Here is a 21,264-nt window from a genome sequence, read left to right as displayed (position 1 = left end):
GGAAAGTCAGATTTGTATATATATATATATATCTCCCAATTTTTAAATACTAACTCAAACTTAGAACGATAAAAGTTAAAGCCAAGTACCACGCATCTGACTCTGGGTTGGTCTGAACACACGGTTTACCATTTTGCAATCCCTGAACTCTCTAATTCATGTGCCACTAAATCATACACTTGTGTGGTATTTCACTTTTCACTTTGCAAGCTGTGACTTCCAAATTGACTATAAACACTTTTGACCCTGACACACTTTTGGCTGGGTGGGCCTGTGATGCCATGCGTTTACGAAACAGTAGCTCTATTATAGATTGCCATGTTGAACGATGGCTACAGGCAGATGTAGCATTTCCCAAATGAGAGAACACAGTGGCAAAAGAGAGAACTTGGCGTCAATTTGAGTGAATGCCCCTCCTTCTCTACTCCATTCTTTTTTTCCTGGCAGGTGCACGTTCACAATGGTGATTTCTCATTTAATTGCTAAGTATTTCCACAGCACAGTAAAATCCATCATGAACCAGACACGGAGTATGCTAATTCCCCAATCTCTCTGGTAATGCACAGATTCAATGGGGTCTTCTTCCCGCCAATATGCATTTATAAATGCCATTAATAGTAATGGCAGTCAAATGCAAAATATGACTAAATAGGCCTTAGTGCATGAAATATATTCTCAACCACAAGGACAAGCTGCCACACAGCTCACTGCCTTGTACTAAATGAGGGGCTGGTGATTCTCTGATTGGGACCAAGATGGTGATAATGACAAATAGAAAGAAAAAAAGCCAGTCCTCTTCTCTGCTTATCCACTACCAAGACTATCCCTGACTTACAGGTCAGAGACAATGAGGAGCTTTGAGGTTTGGAAACAGACAGGGCGCAGAAAGATGCAAACTGCCCTGTCTTGCAGGGAATTAGTGAAACACAACTAAGCCAGTTCAACACCATGCCCTTTAGTCATCCCACCCACTAAAAGACACTGTTAACAACCCGCCAGCTTTTATTAGCAGAAACAAATGAAGTCGACTACCGAGCACTCAGGAGTTTTTCATCCTGAAAGTCCAGGATGGCTTTGGCATAATAAAGGTCATATCTCCTAACCATGGTAATGTTCACACAGCAACCTGAGCTCCAGGCAGGGCCAGGCCGGCTTCTCAGTATTCCCCCTGTAGAAGGTGTTGCCGATTAAACTATCACATTTCAAAGAGCTCCTTACAGTAAATAGGAAAGAAAGGAAAAAAGAGATCCAGGGCCTTTTGTTAGTCAAAAAGCTAGGGAAAGGCGATAATTAACCCATTTTTGTAGAGAAATCATTTGGACAAAAGTCAAGGGATTTACCACCCTGTCAATTGTTAAGTCTAGATAAGGACATTATATTTCACGGCACAAAGGGTGACTGAGATGGTGAATGGAAAGTAGGCCACTACTACTACTTTACCTCGCGTCTGAAAAAGGACTTTTTTTTGTCCTCCTGGTACGGTGATGGACTAAGGAATCTTCTCCCCCTTGCACTGAAAACATAACTTCAGAGCCTGGTTTCTGCATTTTGTTAAATATTCAAAGGTATTGTGCAATTAGCATGTCATTAATGAATAATTAATTACAGCTAAAGCAGCCTTCAGATTTTTGCAGCTAAATTATTTAAACAGCAAATATAACAATACAATGCAATGCTCTCATTTGGTGTTTTGTTATTGCATTATTTGAAGGGAACAGCAATATTACTTTTCATTAGTTGCAAGAATTATGTGCAACAAAAGCTGTTTTCATTTTTTTCTTACCTACAAGTTGCTTCGTGTGCCCTAAAAGGGAAAATTAATTCAATTCAGATTGGATTTCCTAAGAATTAATTAGCTGCAAATATCTGAAAACTATGGCTAGGGATATAAGGCTTAGATATCTGAACTTAAAAGAAAAAAGTAAGCCTATTTAAACCTGTCCTTTAAAACAACTCCTGCACTGAAGTACCTTTTTTTAGATATTTGGTTACCACTTTTGAAAGAGGAAACCTGTTAAAGAATCCTTTTTCTTTTTTTTAAGAAAGTGAGGATTACAAAGCTCCCCCTAGCAAACAGTCAAGAGTTAAATAGAAAGTAATTTGTTGCTACTTGCAGACATACATCACTAGTAAGACATGAGTTTATATTTATAAGCTGCACATCTGGGATCAGTTGACTTATCCATCTGCTAACTACACCAGTAAACAGTATGTCTGGGACCGTCAAACCCTTGCATCCATCACAAATTCCTGCTTTAATTGTGTGTTTACGTGGCAAACCTCTGCTTAAGCATATTTGAAGACTGTTTTAAGCAGTGGTAATTGCTCCTTTCTTCTTCATATTAACTTTAACACGTTTTATTTACCATTATGACAGGCCCATGCCTTTGTAAGCCTCATAGACAGATAAATGCCGGAGATCATCATGCTGCCCAGGAAAAGGCAGTGGAGGGACAGAAACCAGAGCTTTAACCTGTCCAGTCCAGAGAGTTTGGGTCTTTTTCACAAAATCCAAGGCTTGAGTGACAAGTTCAAATCTCAGTAAAGCCAGTTTCATCCTCCACTGCCTTGAACTCAGAAAATTGACAATCATACGCTTTCTTTTTGAGAAAGGAGCAGAGGAGAGGGAAGGGAAGATTTGGGGGGAAGAGACAAATCACAGTTTGGAAAGATAAGACGCTGCCACGAGTTTTCCATCTTTTTCCTTATTTAATCTGCTGCGTAGGAGAGCTGCATAAAAGCTTGAGAGATTTATAAGGGTAGAGATTTCTCAAGCCAGTGGCAGAGGGTTGGAAGTTTTGAGGAGCCCCAAAATCAAAGAGAAGTAGAGCCTGTGACCCGACTTAATTTTTAACCCTCGGTTTCATCACTGAGTTCCATAAGCAAGCTGAAAACGCAGGCTCAGAAGTAAATTAATTCGCAAGAAATAAAAGGCTACCTTCCATAATTAAGGGAAAAATATGCACAGTTCTCTGCACAAAAGGGGGGATTTTATTGTATTTTTCCCAATCTGCCTTTTACATTTATATGAATAGCAAAATGTCCGATTTCACACAATGTTGTTAAACCTTTTCTCAGGTTTGGGGAACTGAAAGTCGTATGTGCCTGTGTAATACTGTGCTGATGCAAATAGGGAAACTTCTCTACACGATTAACCATTATTTTCTCAGGGTATTCTGTTCACAGCTTTCTTCCAGTTTCCTGATACATGTTGAGATCCATGCCTGTGCGGCTGATAGGGGTGGCGTGGAGTTTGCAAGCTGAAGACCCACCACAAAGCTACGAAGTCACTCTGCTGCAATCTAATTAAATGACAGTATGGCAGTAGGCCGTTTACAGAGGCCAAGGAAGCTGTGGCTTGTCAAAGACATTAACATCCAAATGTGCCAGCAACGGTGCCAGATGCACTCTAGGCCTTGCAAACACATCATCCAGACAAACTGAATTAAATTGCAACCAGTTTATGATCAATTTGCTTTTGAAAGTTGTGCCATGAGAACAAATGTGCCAACAATTATTCGCAATGAATTGTTCTTAGGGGCACCCCCAACTTAATAATGCCTCTGTAAGCAAGAGAGGGTTTGGTATTGGTTACTTGTATTGCCATTGGCTTCTAACCTAATGAAGGGGTAAGGAGAATTCAGAGAGAGAGTCCAGGAACCTTAACCTTTCTGTCAACCCAATGGAGTCTCCTACCAGTGCGGTCAGTGGTGTGGCCCTGTGGCCTCCCTGACCTCAGATGCCAGCCTCACTCTGCCCAAGATGCTAAAATTAGAACCATATTCATCTCACTGAGGCACTGCCTTTCTGGACACTATCTTGTAAGCACAAATATTCATGCGAAAGGTAAAAACAGTAAGAGACTAAGGCACTAATGCTTCATGTGAATTCATTTCTCAAATCATTTTTCTCTTGGACTTATAAAGCCAAGCAAAGTGTCAGCCCTGAGTACCTATGAACAAAAAACTAAAATAATGTGAAAAGAAGAAATAATTCTGAAACTTAACATGAAGTGTTACATGCCAAGCATTTTTTTTTTCCAGCAATCCTCACCGGGAAAAAAATTACAGAGAAGTAATTGCAGAGTAGTTGTATATAAGAGGCCTCAGGACTTGGAGCTAAGAAGCAGCAGAGGTATGATTCAAACTCAGGATTCAAACTCAGGGCTAACCCAGCAGCCTGGGACTTCCACCCTCTGCTTTTCGTATCAACAGTGGCCATATCTCATTGTTCCTTGCTTTCCAGAGCACAGTGGCCAGAGTGAAACATGGAGTGTGACTGACTTTTAAACTAGAGCTGGACATCAAAATGAATTCCAGTCCATTTTTTTCTGTCACTTTGGAAGACTCTGCTTGAGAGCATTTACAACTCTTTAAAATCCAGGCAGAATGCTATGAGTTCATCTTAATATAGTACTTCCCTTACAGGGACACATCATTTCTGATCCAAAATGATCCTTAATCGACTGATGTTTAACACCAGCCTAGGCACCAAATTACTGCTGGCTATTTCCGAAAGTCAGATCAACCCTCGAAGAGTAGAAGTGTGCTACCATTGAGGGGAGTCACAAGAAGATGCTGCAGGAAAGGAGCAGCTGGAAGGAAAGGAGCAAAGAGATGCTTAGCAATGGCTTACCAAAGGAAGAATACCTGTAGGCCATTGCTTTGTTTATGCAACAAATATTCATTTCTTATAGTTGTTGCTTATTTACTACAAGCTCCTGCTTGAATATGCTAGGTACTATCTTAATTAAATAAATATAAATGTGTGTGTGTGTGTGTGTGTGTGTGTGTGTGTGTGTGTGTTTCAGATTTAGAAACATGCCCAAGGTCAGAAAGCTAATAAACGGCCAAGGCAAGATTTGAACCCATGTCACACTCTAGCAACACACTCCAGTCCACGATCTTGTAGTACCAACGAGGCTTCTACTTTGGAGGGACATAGCAGTGATGTGTCACAGGAAGTCCTATGCTGCATTTTCCTTTCACTGAGATGCAGCCTAATAGTCTCTGAATGTTTTTCACCATGAGGACAATGAGAGCTGAGAGCACCTTTCCCCGAAAGGACATTTGTACCATTAAAAGAAAGAGAACTCAAAAAGAAGTTCAAGAGGCTTTGCAAAACTGGAATTTCTGGAAGCTTAGTCGTAGGATGTACCTTAAAATGCATGCACACATAGACACATACACACACACACACACACACACACACACACACACACACTTTCAGATATTCTTTCTAAAATTACTCCTGACAATCTGTTTCAAATCATAATCATGACCTAAGGTCTTTCAAGTTATCTTCAACCATACAAATAATTCATTCTTTGAGAAGGACATACTTACTAAAAGAAAAAAGAAATCGAAAATATCATAGAAAGAGTCCAATGGAATTAACCAGAACAGAAGGTTCTAGATGTTAAGCATGTACTACTACTACCACTACCTCTGCCACCAGCACTTCTAATGAAAAATGCTAGCAGCTCCCAACACTACGCACCTTCTGCCACACACTCTGCTGAATGCTTTATATACATTATATTATTCACTCCTCACAAGTGCCCTCTGAGATAGACGTTATCATCCCCATTTTGCAAATGAGAAAACTGAGGCTTCATACATTTCAACATTACTTGAACAGCCATTAGAATAATAGATATTTACCAAACTTTTTCATAAGGTATTATTAATACAATGCTAAGCCCTGTCATGAATGCAAGAAAATACTGGAATTTAAATGGCAAAGATCAAGTCACATAAGAAGTGAAAATTGATGAGGCACATCTAAGCAGGAAGTCCCAAGAGGGCAGGAACCAAATCTGTTTTGTTGCAAGTTGGGTCCCCAGGGCCTGGTACAATATCTGGCCTATAGGACAAGCTGAATCAACAGCTGTAGATAAATGTAGAAAACAATACATAGCAAGTGAGTATATTAGAACTCTCTGAACATATTATCTCTGGAGCATTTGGTTAATCACAGTTCAAGAAGAAAATGGTCCTGACTCTGCAAATACCATTTCAAAGCTCCTTGACCCAGGGTATTTCAGGTAAGCCATAGTTTGATGGTATGTGTCTCTTCTTTTTATTGGGGTCTGGCACCAGAGGCTGAATCAGAAAATCTCCATCTCCCTTTGTCCATATTCTGCCATGGACGCTTCCTCTGCCAATCATTTCATAGTTCCTTTAAGGCGGTATGATATTTTTCAAGGGAATTGATTGGCAAACAGCCACTACCCCAATGCAGAAAAAATGCCAATATCACTCCCAGGTTTAAATGCCTTCAAGGAGACCCTCAAATGAAGAAGTCCTTACAAGCAATCTGATTTTTTTTCACTCCCCTTTTGTGGGAATATCTTTTACACTAGGCTTAAAGGGAAAAAGGAAAAAATAATAAGAAGAAAATGTAAAGAAAAAGAAAACCTGCCTGAAATGAAAAAATTCCAATCTTGCCTTTGTAAAAATCCTTCAAGCCCAGTCAGCTGCCCCTCCCCCTTGATCCAAGCCTCTGTGTTTCCCGGCAAAGAGGTTAGAAAGCTGTTGAAAAACATTCTCCCGCTGAATTGAGACTGACATCTGACAGAGCTCAGTGGTGTCCTAACTTGAGTGAATTTAAATGACAAGCTTGGCTTTATAAGTAAGGGATCCTCTTTTACAATAGAACAGCATGATTGCTTCATGGCAGAGGGGGAAAAGAGGGAGAATCAAAGTTTTCTTCAAATCCCCAGTGGTGCCATTGACCTGTCAGAAGGTTGTGCCCCACTCCTGTTAATCCATGCAAATCAGATGCCTCCAATTTGTGGTGCTGATTGGAGTACCACACCTTTAAATTCAGGAAGCGGCCTTAGAGTGAGGTTCCGATCACAGAGTTCAGTTCACCTCTCATTTTTTTCTTCTTCAAAAACATGATGACAGCTGACTTCCTTCCCACCCTGCCCTTACTCAGTCAGAGAAGACTGTCTGATGGTTTCCTGATTAGCATCAAGGCAAAAGCAGCAAGTTTTTCATAGGCTAACGCTATTACCTAAATTATAGGCCTGTTGCTCTCAGCATTTTCCCCCCACAGACAGGTTAATATACACATCCCACTGGTATTATCACTTTGCTAAGTCACCCAATCATTTTTATAACATAGAGGGGTGAAGGCCTGGAATTCCCTGGAAGAGGCTTCAGAGCCAGTTGAGAGACTTTTACACAACCGGAAACACCATTTTCTGACCATCCCATTCAAAACTTAACAACACTTCCCGCGTTCAATGTCATGTGCCATGCATATTTTAAACCATCGGTAATTTCAAGTAGAAACATTTAGAAAGAGAAAATGAAAAGGCTGGTATTCTGGATATCAACATGTGATTGCCCACATGACGTGTACATTAGTCAAGCTGTCCCCCAAGTCATCTTGAACTGGCTACTTAAACAATGTAAGTGACCAGAATTTTTTTGCATCATATCAAGGTAATTCAAAATTTTAGTGAGAGCAGGGATTATTTAAAGGACTTTAGTAAATGTGCATTTTCCAAAACTTGAAAAATAACTATCTTAAAGAACCCCTGAACCATTAACATATCTGAGCAATAAATAATTGTAATAATGATTTGCCCATATTTTAGGAAAAATACTATTCCTAACATCAACAAAAAAAACCCAAAAAAATAGAAATAAACTCAAACAAAAATATAAAGAAAAACTCAAACTCTACCTAAGAACTTTGTGGTTTTTTGTTTGTCTGTTTTTGAGAGTTTCGCTCTGTCACTCTGGCTGGAGTGCAGTAGCTCGATCTCAGTTCACTGCAACCTCTATCTCCAGGGTTCAAATGATTCTCCTGCCTCAGCCTCCCAAGTAGCTGGAATTACAGGAGTGTGCCCCCACACCTGACAGATTTTTGTATTTTTAATAGAGATAGGGTTTCGTCATGTTGGCCAGGCTGGTCTGGAACTCCTGACCTCAGGTGATCCACTTGCCTTGGCCTCCCAAAGTACTAGGATTATAGGCAGGAGCCACCACACCTGGCCAACAATTTTAAAGACGTAAATAATATATAATTCTTTCAAAATAGGAAGACGTTTAAAACATAAGAATGAATACACACACACACACACACACACACACACACACACACACATTCTTTCAATGTAGAAAGACTCAATATAGTATAGATGTCAACTTCCCCAGACTTGAACATATTACTCAACATACTAAAGACATTATTTTAACCAAAAATATGATTTATTCATTCCTTCATATGCAAAAACAAATAAGCAATAATAGTCATGAAAATGGAAGATGATTATAGCATTAAAACATGTTATACAGCCATAGCAATTAAAATCATGCAGTAAGAGAATCAAACTAGATTGACCAATCAATGGAACAGAACAGAAAGCCATGTGCCTATATATCCTTAGGTAGGTTGATATTCAAAATAGCAGAACTGACACCTACATTGTCCCTGGTGCTCTAGTCTGGAAGACACAACACCACACTTATTCTTTTACATGCACCAGAGAAGACCATTTAAATTGATAAAGAAGGGCCTGAACTGAGGGGCAAGGAGAGGATGAGACACTTAGGCAGCAGCTATTTACCAATCAGCATGGAAGAATTTTAAGGTTTACGGCCAGGTGTGGTGGCTCATGCCTGTAATCTTAGCACTTTGGGAGGCTAAGGCAGATGATGAGATGGAGGCCATCCTGGCCATGGTGAAACCCCATCTCTACTAAACTACAAAAAATTAGCCAGGTGTGTGGCATGCTCCTGTAGTTGTCCCAGCTACTCAGGAGACTGAGGCAGAGGAATCGCTTGAACCCAGGAGATGGAGGTTGCAGTGAGTTGAGATCATGCCACTGCACTCCAGCATGGTGACAGAGCAAGACTCCATCTCAAAAAAATAAATAAATAAAAGAAATAAAATAAGGGATGGCTGGATGTGGCAGCTGAAGCCTGTAATCCCAGAACTTTGGGAGGCCAAGGTGGGCAGATCACCTGAGGTCAGGAGTTTGAGACCAGCCTTGCCAATATGGTGAAACCCCATCTCTAATCAAAATACAAAAATTAGCCTGGGCATGGAAAATAACTTAGATTACAGGTGGGTACCTGTAATCTCAGCTACTCAGGAGGCTGAGGAAGGAGAATCATTTGAACCCAAGAGGCAGAGGCTGCAGTGAGCCGAGATCACACTGCTGCACTCCATCCAGCCTGAGCAACAGAGTTAGACTCCATCTCAAAGGAAAAAGAAAGGTTTTAATAAGGGCGATAGCTGTATTGTGAGTATCAGTGGAATATCTACCCCATATTTATTGATAATAAACAAGGCATTCTAAACCATTAGGAGAAAGTGAGCTTATTCAAAAAAAATGCCACTAAAATAAATGTTATTTAGAAAAAAATAATTGCTGTATCTAGTTTCTTTCTAAAAATAAATTCTAGAAACATTAAAAAGGTTACATGTAAAAAGTGAAATCAACAAAGAATTAAAAGAAAATACAGATGAAGATTTATCTGACCCTTAAGTAGAGAAGACATTGTTAAGCACAAAGCAAAAGAAAGACTCTAAAAAAGGAAATGATTAATAGACTTAAGTACGTTAAAACCGTACATCCCCATAAAAAAAAAAATTTAAACTGGAGGAAAATGTTTGAAAAATGTTTTTAAAAAATAGGCTCTCTAATGATTTTTAAATATATCCACAAATTATTCAAGAGACGGAACTTAGTTTCCCTCTCCTGAAAGTGGGCTAAACTTAACGACTTGCTCTTAACAAAAAGACGAAGACAAAATTGCAACATGTGACTTCCAAGACTAGGTCCAAAAGGCCTATCAGTTTCCTGTTTGCATTCTGTAGGCTCACTCAGTGTGGGAGAACTGGCTGCCATGTCATCGGGACACCCAGGCAGCTCTGGAAAGACCATGTATCAAAAATCTGAGGCCTCAGGTTAATAGTCTTGTCAACAAGCTACCTTGGAAACAGATCTCATCTCCCAGCCCCAGTTGAGCCTTCAGATTGCTACATCTGACCTAAAATTCTTGTGAGACAATAAACGTTTATTGTTTTAAACCTAAATAAAAGCCCATAAGGGAAAAAAGAAATAGGCAATTCACCAAAATATACATATAAATGGCCAAAAACATAAATATTCAACCTCAGCAATAATCACAAAATATAAATTTTAAAAGCAAGTAAATACTGTATTTCAGTTTATCAAGTTGGTACAAGTTTTTAAATGAGGTCCTTTGAGGACATCAGTGAACTGCACTGTCTTAATACACAGTGAAAATGTAACTAGTATATCCTTTTTGGAGGACAATTTAGCCATGTACACCAGAAGCCTTAAAAGTAGTCATCTCATTTAATTCAAATATTACACTTTGAGAAATCAAGCCTAAAAGAAAAAAATCATATTCAACCCAAAGAGACACAAGGTGGCTCATTGCTGATTTTAATAATGGCAAAAAATTGAAAACTGACTACAGACTCTACAACAGAGTAGTTAAATAACTTATAGCCATAGGATATAAAGCTGTACAATTATGTGTTTAAAAAAATTAGGAGATATGCTAAAATATTCACAATAATTTCAAAGAAAAAAGCAAGTCAGAAAACAGTAGAATCCAATTTTGTAAATACACAGTACTTACATATACAGAGAAAACATTCTGAAAAAACTACAGAAGATGTTAAAAAGATGATTTCTTCAAGTTTTTTAATAAAAGGTAATTTTTGCTTTCCTGTCTGTATTCTTTTAAATTCTCTACAGAGAACATAAGTTACTCTTTTATTTCCTAAAAAATAAAAATCATTTTAGGAACAAGAGATACAATGATGTGCTTACCATCTACCACTCAGTAAAACTCCTACCAGTGAAGGTCACTCCTATTTTCTCAATAATTATTTCTTTATCTAAGCTTCTGAGAGAAAAAGAGAAAATTTTTTTAGGAAGAGAGAAAAATGAAAGTTTGAAATCCTAGAAAGTCTTATTCCAGATAAAACAGGAAAGCCTTGATACTTTTTGTATAAACCTGAGTGGTTAGTGGCACCAATGCAACAACCTCGTTTGTTTATAACTTGCATCTGTGCCATTGCACAGGCTGATTAACCATCTTTCCATACAAATGCTGAAGGTTACCAGTTGTCACAGATTTGGACCACTGCTGATGGTAGCATGGGACCGTGTTTAAGAGGTCTGATAAAGCTGGTGGCAGCTTGAGGGGTGGTATGCTTCCAAAATACGTAAACAACATTGTCAACAACCAGCCCAGCCCATAAATGTAGCCCCCTTCTCAGATGTTTTGAAAATAACATTGAAATATGCATCTCTTGCATACCTTCCTATAAGCCCCAAACCAAACAAATGATCACATTAAACTCAGAGCTTCCAATTCAGAAGACTTGGAAACCAAGCCAATAACATAATGAAATGAAGCTGCCAAGAGGCTGGGGACCGAGGCAAGCAGAGGACCATACACCCCATCTACAAGGCAACACCACCACAAGGGCCAAACAAAATGCTTTCCCAAGCTCAACAGGACCACAGCTGCCAGTCTGCAACCTTTGACTCTGCACATTCCCTAGGAAGAGTTTCCAGAATCATGAAGTTTCTCAGTGCTGTAAACCAGAGTGTCATTGTAGAAAGCTGTTTTATCAGATGACAACGTCTTACATTCTGTTCACTTTCCTCAGTTAACTAGCATTGCTTTCTGTACTGGACTTACAATAGAAAGAAAGTCAACACTTTTTAAAGCCCATATGGGGACTTACAGTTTAGGGTGGAGAACAGTGAATTAGAAGTCTGAGAGCCAGGTATAAATCTCGCCTGTGGGACTAACAAGCTATAGAGCTTTGAACCATCTCTGCAGCCTCCATTTCCACCTCTTTAAGGATGGGGTTTTATCAGATTACGGGTAAATTTTATACTGACTCAAAAGGCTCACAATTCTATAATTTAGGAAAATAACTCAGTGACATTCCAGAGTGAGTTCACATCTAACCTAGCCTCCTGTGCCTCCTATAATATTGCTCTATAGCCAGACCACTATTTACCAAAAAAAAAAAAAAAAAGAAAGAAAGAAATCCTTTTCTACCAGCAAAGCTAAAAAAATTCACAAATCGCTCAATTTCCCCGACATTCTGGCCAAAGTTTTACTATAATCATGTATCTCCTTAACTTCTTTGGTGGCTTACAGCTTGTGTTTTTGCTTAGACTATGGAGGTCCAGGAATGAATGATATTCACTAAAGAATATTATCCTCAAATGTCTGTTCCACCACTAGACAATTATGGTATCCCGCAGATCTGGATTTCTAAAGAAAGGTTCTCTACACACTACTCTTGAGTCTTAAAAATGTTCAGAGGTTTACCCCAGAAAACAAACATTTTCCAACAGATTTGCAATGATACTTTGCTATTAACTCTCATGGAATGACAGTATAGGCTTCTTTGAAGGTTTCATCTCCTACATCAGATGACAGTGAGAACATCTTCAAAAATGACCTCTACAACATGCCACAACTCAAGCTTAGAGAATACTCCAAAATCCACGACAAAGCCTGCTCTCTCCAACTGAAAAACAACTTTCCTACCTCTTCTACCAATTATAGGCCTCTGCCTACATGCAAAACGTATTACAAAGCATGCAATGTAGAATCACAAATGGAACAACCCCAGGGAGCCTGTGTTTTTAAAGGTGCTACTAGGGAAGATAGTGGTCACCTGATCCCTGCTGTTATGATGGTAGGAAGATAACAAAGATATTAAACTGATACGTTAAAACTTGACGTAAAAAGGCACCCACTCAGCTCTTAATGAAAGACAGTATATGATGGATTATCTAACCAAAGAATGTTGGAACATTTTCTCCGTACAACTTCTAGTGTAAATTCTTGTGGGGGTTTATTGCTTTCTTTCCTTCCCCCCACATTTATTGATTTCCTCCTTTGAATCAGACATCATACTAGGAAACAAAAAGTAAGAAAACAATAATATCCTCCACCCTGCCCTCAAGAAGCTCACTGCTGGGGTTGGCTACGTGGTAAATTGTTACCAGGCAGTGTGAAAAGTGCTACGATGGAGAGAGAGAGTGCACACTTGTATCCTAAGTTGGTGGGTCCAAGAAGGCCCCTTTGAGGAGTTAATGCTGAATTTAATCCTAAGGATAAGTCAGACACAGCCAGATGAAAGCTGAGGCAGGGAGAGAAAGCTAAGAAGGGTATACCAGTTATAGAAAAAAAAAAAAAAAAAAAACAGCTGCAAAGACAAAAGCAAGTTCAGAGTTCACGGTGAGTTTGCATCAGTGCAAAGTGGTCCAATGTACGGAGGAGAGTAGCGAGAAATGAACCGTGATGTCAGAAGCATCAGAAAGATCATTCTAGCTGCTGTATAGACAACAGACGGAGCAGGGCTAAGACTAGAGGCCAGGAGACAGCTAGGAAGTTACTCTAGTAATCTGGGCGAGAGCTAATGGTGAATTCAATTCAGTCAGACAAGCAGAATAAAATGGAGAGGAGAGAACAAACATGGGAGCTGGACAGAAGGAGTCAAAGGTATGCAGGAGCTTGAATGGATCATGATAGCCTGCTAAGGTCTCTTTAAGCACAGCATTGTCTGCCTAAGGCTTCCCCAATCCCAGAAATATTACATGATCACCAAAGCCTAAGGAAACTCTCTGAGCTTGGAAGCACTCAAAACACCAACATGTAATCCTCTGAGTTCCTTAAACAGGTAGAGGCCCACCTATAACCAAGTACTCTAATTTTCATTTCTCTTGGTAGAGTGTTTACTCCAGAGGAGTAACTTTCCATTTTTTACCTGACACATGACATGACATCTGCCTACAAGTAAAACAAAGAATATGAATTTTCAAGTAGGAAAATGCAACAAATCCTCAAGATGTGTCAGAATATATTTCACATTTGTCAAACAGATATGACTTTAGTAAACAGAGATACCTTAAGACGTGATGCGTCCAACGAATAATCCAACATGTCAAGATATTTGGTAGCAGACTAGAGATAGCGTGTTGTTTGTTGAAAACAGCCCTGAAATATGAGTCAGAAATTTTACTTTGCAGTTCTGCCTTGTCGCTAACTCATTTTGTAAGTTTTTGTGCTCCCTTGCCTGAGCATGAAGGAGATGGAATAAAAGATCTTCAAAGTTCTTTCAATCCACATTATAGGATCCACCTCCATGTGATAAGGTGGCTTTCTAACTGTGTGGCCATGGGATCCCTGTGGAATAAAGACCCTTAAGTGGAGATTCAAATCTCCCAACCCATTTGCTCCAAGCAATCCCCTTACATCTTTTATACATATTGTTTGTTTAAAGAAAGCTTATTTGGGGGAGAAAAAAAAAGCTTGTAAACTTGTGTTCAGTGGATTTGCCTATTAAAGATCCCAATTGTACTTTCCTTCCTACGAAGATGAATATCGTGCAGAAGTTTAAGGTTTAACGTAGAGTAGAGACTGTTCTGCAGCTTTGGATCTTTGCAATTGCTTTTTCAAAATCCATAGGGTTAGATCATGATGATTCCCTGATGCAAATTCTGCATTTATCACAACCTCTAAGCCTTCTGTGGCATTTGAGTTTATAACAGCTTTTGTAAATGTTGATTTAAGATTTGGGATTAAAGAATGAACACACCACCTGTCTTAAAGTTGACATAAATGTTATAAAATGGGATGCTACACTTTTTCTAATCCTTGTCTCTAACCAGACCCATATGTAAATTTCACACAGTAGTATTTAGTAGCATAATTAATCCCTACTTTATGTTATGAGTAATATTTCCTATTCCCGACCCTGTAACGTCCTTTAAGAAGATCCATGTTCCAATTAGACTAGCCCATCGGCACTCTTTTAATGAGCAGATTAATCATTCGGATGGGTACAATGGTGTCATCACAGGTTTTAAATATGATAATCTACATCCTAATGGTGCTGCAAAACCTTGGCTTAGAGCAAAAAAGGTAGACAAAATTGGTGAGGGTTTCATTTTGTTCTCTATCTGGGACAAGGCAGGACACAGGAAGCCTTGAGTAAGGCAGAGAGTTTGATTTGGGAAAGTAATATTAATTCAGTTACAACAATTATTTCTAGGAGAAGTAACATTGGTTGCTTCCCTAAAACACACACTGGTATCTGTGATTCTTTGGAAAATTTTTTATATTTTCTTGGCTAAAGGGCTTTTCTTTTAGAACTTCATACCCAACCTTCTTTTCTAAGAAACAGTATAGAAAGGGAACTTCCAAATGACAGCAGATTTAAAATAAAGTTAATTTTGATTAAGCCTGACCCATATTGACCAAAAGTTTCTCTTACAAAGGTAGGGAAGGAGAAAAACAAAAAGTCCTTCCAATTTGACGATCACCTTTTCAATAGGATTATATAAAAAACTATTTTTCTATGACTTCTTTTCCCCTCTCTACAAAAGCAGCATTACAGTCAAATCTCAGAAAGCATCAATTCTCTGGGCAACAGATGGCAAAACCACTGAAAAATAGGCTCACAGAGCGAAATATCAATAAACTAGAATTGGCAATAAATGATTCACCCTGACAAAAAGTACACTCTTAGAAGGCAATTAATAGACCCAAGAAACTCAAACCAAACACATACTCTTTTTCCTGTACCTTTTAGGGTTTTATCGTAACGATCCCGAAACCAAGTTCCTTTTTGAATTCTTATACTGCTATCCAGCTTCCCCCATCTCAGTTAAACTTGCCCCCCACACACACACAAAGACAACCACCTGACTTGGTATTGAAAACCCGGTCCAAATCACCTTCTTAGAAAAGCAAGTCCTGATTATATTTTTAATACAAATAGCTGAAGGCCAATTCATCTGTATCTATAGCCAAGGGTTAGCTGCCAAGAAATCTCCAAAGAGAACATAGGCTGACTTAAGCAGATAGTGAAGGATAGTAACTTAGGGCAGATGTCAAGCATATGATAAAGGAACATAATGGGATGGTACTGTTAATATGCTCAGGGTAACCCCAGGTTCATCAGAGGCATCTGTAATAACAACCTAAGTTTCTGGATCTGCACAGATTTGAAAAGAAAAAAAAAAAAAGCCCTTTCAGGAAATAAGAGATTTGGAGGAAAGTATCTAAAGGGGGGATGGGGAAGGCTGCTCCATAGTGATAACTTCATCCCTTCCATTTAACAAATGCACAAGGACCCCTCAGGAGTGCTAGGCACTGTACATGCAGTGGTACAGGAGAGACACAAATCCCTCTCAGATTATTTCATCCAGCTCTGTTTCTGTTTTGAATTTTAAGACGAAAAATATTCTTATTTTATAAAGGCTAAACTAAAATACAAGTTTAATTATGTCTTTACTGTAAAATGGAGCCCTTTTCAATGGAACACAAAAGAAGTCTTTATTACCATCAAGATGCTTGTTGTAGGATAAATTTCCTCTTCAGTGCTACCCCCATATCCACTTTCTAGCTTTTCAGTGCTTTCCCTATCAAAACTGGCTTTCAAGATCATCTAAAACTCATCCATGTATGTGTTGAGTATACATTTGGAAGAGGGCAGAGAGTTATGTAGTTGCTCAGAAGCTGAAGAATCAATATGCTAGGATTTCAGACAGGAAGAAAATTTTAGATTGGGAAAGAACTGTGTGAGGTGGTTTTGGAGAATGGGGAAGTGGGGAAGGATTTCCTGTTTCAATAGTCTAGCTTTTTCATTTTGGAAGTTTCTTTAAGACACATGTTAGCCCTGCTTCTCGCCCATGAAGTGACCACTGTGAACAAACATGAATTCAACTAGTTTGCTCCTAGGGCGACGATTCAGCCAAAACTACAAACGCGATGAAATTTACCAAACCGAGAAATTTCAAAAAGTTGTAAATGAATGAGATGCTACTGAGAACAATGGCTTAGTGTCTGTCTACAGGAAACATTTTTAAAATCTAGAACACCTGTCTTGAAATATGGATTAAAACACGCAACTCAAACATGCTTGCCTCCAGTAGGCTTAACTCATTCCTGTTAAGTACCACATCATGGAAAAACACATGTCAACAACTAGAAATAACTGCAAAAAAAATAATTATAAATTAGTTCTAGACATCTAAGTCAGCACGATTCATTTAATGCTTCCACTGAGATCTCAGTCCAAGAAGAGTTAATCAAGCATAGCGGCTTCCTAATCAGAACAGTGAACTAATGATCCTATTTCTGAGTAATACCAGTCAGATAAAGCTCTCAAAAGGTAGTTAACATCACTTTGGTGGAAAGGAATGACAAGTGCAAGTCCTGGTAGGGGTAATGCATCATTCATGCCCCCTCTCATTCTGACATTTTAACGTTATCTTGTTTTACTGTGTCGGCCTAACACTGCCACTGCTGGCAAATTAAACTGTGAACTTACAAAGTGGGTGGCAATAAATACAAATTATGAGAGTTCAAAAGATGTCCCTGGAGGTGCACTGCTAGACACAGGATGTCTCTGGTTTTTCTGTCACATAGTAATAGATGAGAGACAAAGTAGAACAGGCATTTTTGGAGGCTGGAAAAAAAAGAAAAAGAACTAACTTGCTGCTGATGGAAAATCAGATAAAAATGAAGAGAAAACACATACTTTAAAAATTGATTAGGGAAGAAGAACACACCACTGAAAAGGAGAAGGGGACTCGAAACACTCGGTAAACATCAAAGGGCTTATGATCAACTGGGCTTTTATAAAACAGCTTCGAAAATCAGTTTTGAAATTGAACAAGGTATTTGTAAATTATCAACACTAATAGCTAAGTATTCCAAGTAAAATTTACCATGATAAAATATTCATTGATGCTACAAAAATCTTTTTTTTTTATTGCATTTTAGGTTTTGGGGTACATGTGAAGAACATCCAAGATTGCTGCATAGGTACACACATGGCAGTGTGGTTTTCTGCCTTCCGTCCCCTTGCCTGTATCTGTCATTTCTCCCCATGCTATCCCTTCCCACCTCCCCACCCCCCTGTCCCTCCCCTATTTCCCCCCAGTGGACCCCAGTGTGTAGTGCTCCCCTCCCTATGTCCAAGTGTTCTCATCGTTCAACACCCAAATCTTATTCACTGTATAAAGTTGTTGTGAAATGATATCTGAACCTGTGTCCCCACCACCCCTGCCAGTCCAGAAAAAGTAAGAAAAAAAGAAAGAGGAAACTTGCTTGTTGTAAAGTAATTCTAGATGCACAAGACCAGATTGGACACCACTGAAAATACAAATATTAAGAGTTTCTCAGGATTGGCCGGGTACAGTGGCTCATGACTGTAATCCCAGCATTTTGGGAGGTCAAGGCAGGTGTATCTCTTGAGGTGGGGAGTTCGAGATCAGCCTGGACAACATGGTGAAATCCCGTCTCCACTAAAAACACAAAAATCAGCCAGACACAGTGGCATGTACCTCCCAGCTTCTCAGGAGGCTGAGGCACAAAGACTCACTTGAACCTGGAGGGCAGAGGCCGCAGTGAGCCAGAATTATGCCACTGCACTCCAGCCTTGGGCAACGGAGTGAGACTATATTCCCCAACCTAAAAAAAGAGCTCCCCAGGAAGCATTTGTAGGCCAAGAAAGGAGACTTTCAGCTGTCTTAATTTCTGCAGCAATCCCATGTGCTTTCCTGGTCAGAGCATCCTCAAGAGTCAATGGGCAAAGTCAAGAAGAAGAGAATGAAAATTAAAATGTCCCTGGAAAGAATGCTGGGGGCTAGGTGCAGTGCTCACGCCTCTAATCACAGCATTCTGAAAGACTGAGGCAGGAAAATCAACTGAGCGCAGGAGTTTGAGATCAGCCTAGGCAACATGGTGAAACTCCATCTCTACAAAAAAACATGCAAAAATTAGTTGAACATGGTGGCATGCATCTGTAGTCTCAGCTACTCTATTGGCTGAGGTAGGAGGACTACTTGAGCCCTGGAGGTTGAGCCTGCAGTAAGCCATAATTATGCCACTGTACTCCAGCCTGGGTGATAGAGTAAGACTATCTCCCCCCCCAAAAAAAAGAAAAAAGAAAAAAAAAGAAAAAGAAAAGAAAGAAAAGAAAAAGAAGAAAAGGCTGCTAGAAGCTTTGCAAACTTCAGATGCCTATAATGAGAATTGGAAACACATCCCAAACAAAAGAAATCTGCCCCTTTTTAGGCACATGAAAAATGACAAGCCTAGCCAGTACTACAGCCAAGGATCAGATTTTTTAATATCGCCTAACACTGAGACTTTTTTTGCTCTCAATTTGGTCAAGTTCCACTAATGAATCTTATAAAATATTTTATCTGCCTATTCCATGCCCACAAACCACTCACAGGAGACTTGGAAATCATCATTTCTTCCAGAGTGCAGATATCAGTTGGGCCATATGCAACAACGGTCTGTTTATTTTTCCCATAAACCACTGGTTTCATAGAAACTCATTAGCATCACCTGTGTTAATTACACTAGCAAACCAATCAACAGCTCCTTCTTAATTAGGTTTTCTTTATTAAAGCCGGAAATTGCCAAGGAGACAAAAGTCACCTGGGGAAATTATGTGAAAAGGAGTGTTTATGCCAAATTACACACTAAAATAATAATAAAATAACCCAGTTTGTTTACAGGAAAAGGAAACAATATTAATATTCAAGGTCACTGGCACACTCCTTATTAATTATTCTCGTTATACTAAATTGTGATCATTTCAGCTTCAGGAGAGTTGGCTTATAGAAAGTCTTTGTACTCAAAGTTGACTCACATCAGATTTTAATGGCTGCGGTCAGCGATTATGACTTTCTTATTCCATAAACACGAGCACCTACGGGTTAAAGCAGTTAAGACTAATTTCATGAGCTCATGTTCCAACTGTAACTCAAAATCCTGTATGTCTGTTAGTAAACCTAGAAAGCCATATAAAAATCTACCATAAAAAGAAAAGATACACATGTGACTCTTGGAATTTGTAATTCTCCTTTAAAAGAAAGGAAAAAAGACTTCCAACCATATTCCTCTCACTTCCAAGTGCCTTTCAGCTGTGGGGAGGAGGAGTCGTATCACTGAGACCACAAAAGTAGCTTTTAGAAGGAGATTCTTTCTCCAAGGTTAGCCTTACAGGGAGCTTCCCCTGGGACATTTAAACCAAGACTGATCAAAGCACTAGAAAGTAGATTGCAGAAGCTTCCTGTTCTGGTAGCATGGAGGTGAAGAGGGAGGGGCAATACCGGGTAACCTATTAGGTCTTTTCATCTTCAATTTACTATAATGCTAAGTACATTTATCATGGACTCAAAATCTATCTTCAGAATAATGAAATCTGGGCACGCCCATTTGTAAAGTGGAGATAACAATGCTTAACCTGATTCTTGCAAGAAGAATGAGCTCATATTTAGAAAGCACGTGGATGATGAAAGTCACAGAGCGAGTGAGCATTCATCTGATTTCCAGGGGTCTCAGAAAATACTCCATCCAGGAAGGCCCATGAATTCTGGCTCTGTGTGGCCAGCCCAGTGAATGATGATAAAAAATCAACTTGATTTGGCAGCTGGACCTTGAAGAAAAGCAAATCGAGACTTTAAACAAGCAAACATAAACAAAATAACTTCCCAGCATCAAGGCCCCTGGACCCAGCAGTACTGGCTCCCAGGGGACTGACTCCCTTCTTGGAGTCGTGGTTGCTTTTCCTTGAGTTGCCAGACACCTCCCACCCAGGTCAAGGCTGAAGAGGTTCCATGACTTTTCACTAAAAATCAGAGTGTTTGCCCTAAGACACTGAGAACCTCTGTTTTCTAGAACAAATGCCATAGGAGGAAATTGTCAAGCAGGTGCCCAAAAGACCACAGGGAAAATATCACAAGCAGTCCCAAAGTGTGAAGAGGTCTAAATATAAGAAGATTTTTGCTGTGATCTCTAAAAAGCCCACAGAACCAACATGCCCATCCAGCACTACCTTCAAGAGCTAAGCCTAGAGGGTGCTCTCCCTCACCTCTGCCCTGGAAAAGTGCCAAGGATCTGAAGTCCATAATATTGAAATTGCTTCCTAGTGTTCAGAGATTGATATTAAACATTTATACGAAAGACTATAGCCCTAATGCTAAAAAGGGAATGAGAATAAGGGCATGGGTAACAAAGCATTTGAATGTGAATAATAAAGTATTTCCTCCTCTTGATCATTTTGCAAATTGCCACAATGAATTTTAGCCTTACTTTTGGAGAACACACTAGCTTCTCTAGAGAATGAACTTCAGCTTATACAAAAGCCAACGTGTCCATGCTGAGTGTCCACAAAGGGCTGATGGCCTTTGTGGGAAGGTGCTCA

General features: G+C 39.4%; 1 protein-coding gene across 9 annotated transcripts in view; it reads right to left on the bottom strand.

Annotated features, from left to right (window-relative positions):
• The window catches only part of EBF1 (EBF transcription factor 1), a 410,560-nt gene that overhangs the window by 260,453 nt on the left and 128,843 nt on the right, over positions 1 to 21,264 (bottom strand). For 4 of the 9 annotated variants that reach the window (XM_074390666.1, XM_074390667.1, XM_074390668.1 and 1 more), the window contains exon 7: positions 13,941 to 14,030. The exons of the other annotated variants lie outside the window; for them this stretch is intronic. In XM_074390666.1, coding sequence (XP_074246767.1) covers positions 13,941 to 14,030 — 90 coding nt within the window. The remainder of the gene's footprint in view (positions 1 to 13,940; positions 14,031 to 21,264) is intronic. 9 annotated transcript variants of the gene reach the window in all.

This window comes from Saimiri boliviensis, chromosome 20, assembly GCF_048565385.1.
Source record: "Saimiri boliviensis isolate mSaiBol1 chromosome 20, mSaiBol1.pri, whole genome shotgun sequence".
Classification (NCBI taxonomy): Eukaryota; Metazoa; Chordata; class Mammalia; order Primates; family Cebidae; genus Saimiri; species Saimiri boliviensis.
Note: the sequence above shows the minus strand (reverse complement) of the source record. Positions and strands in the feature narration are given on the sequence as shown.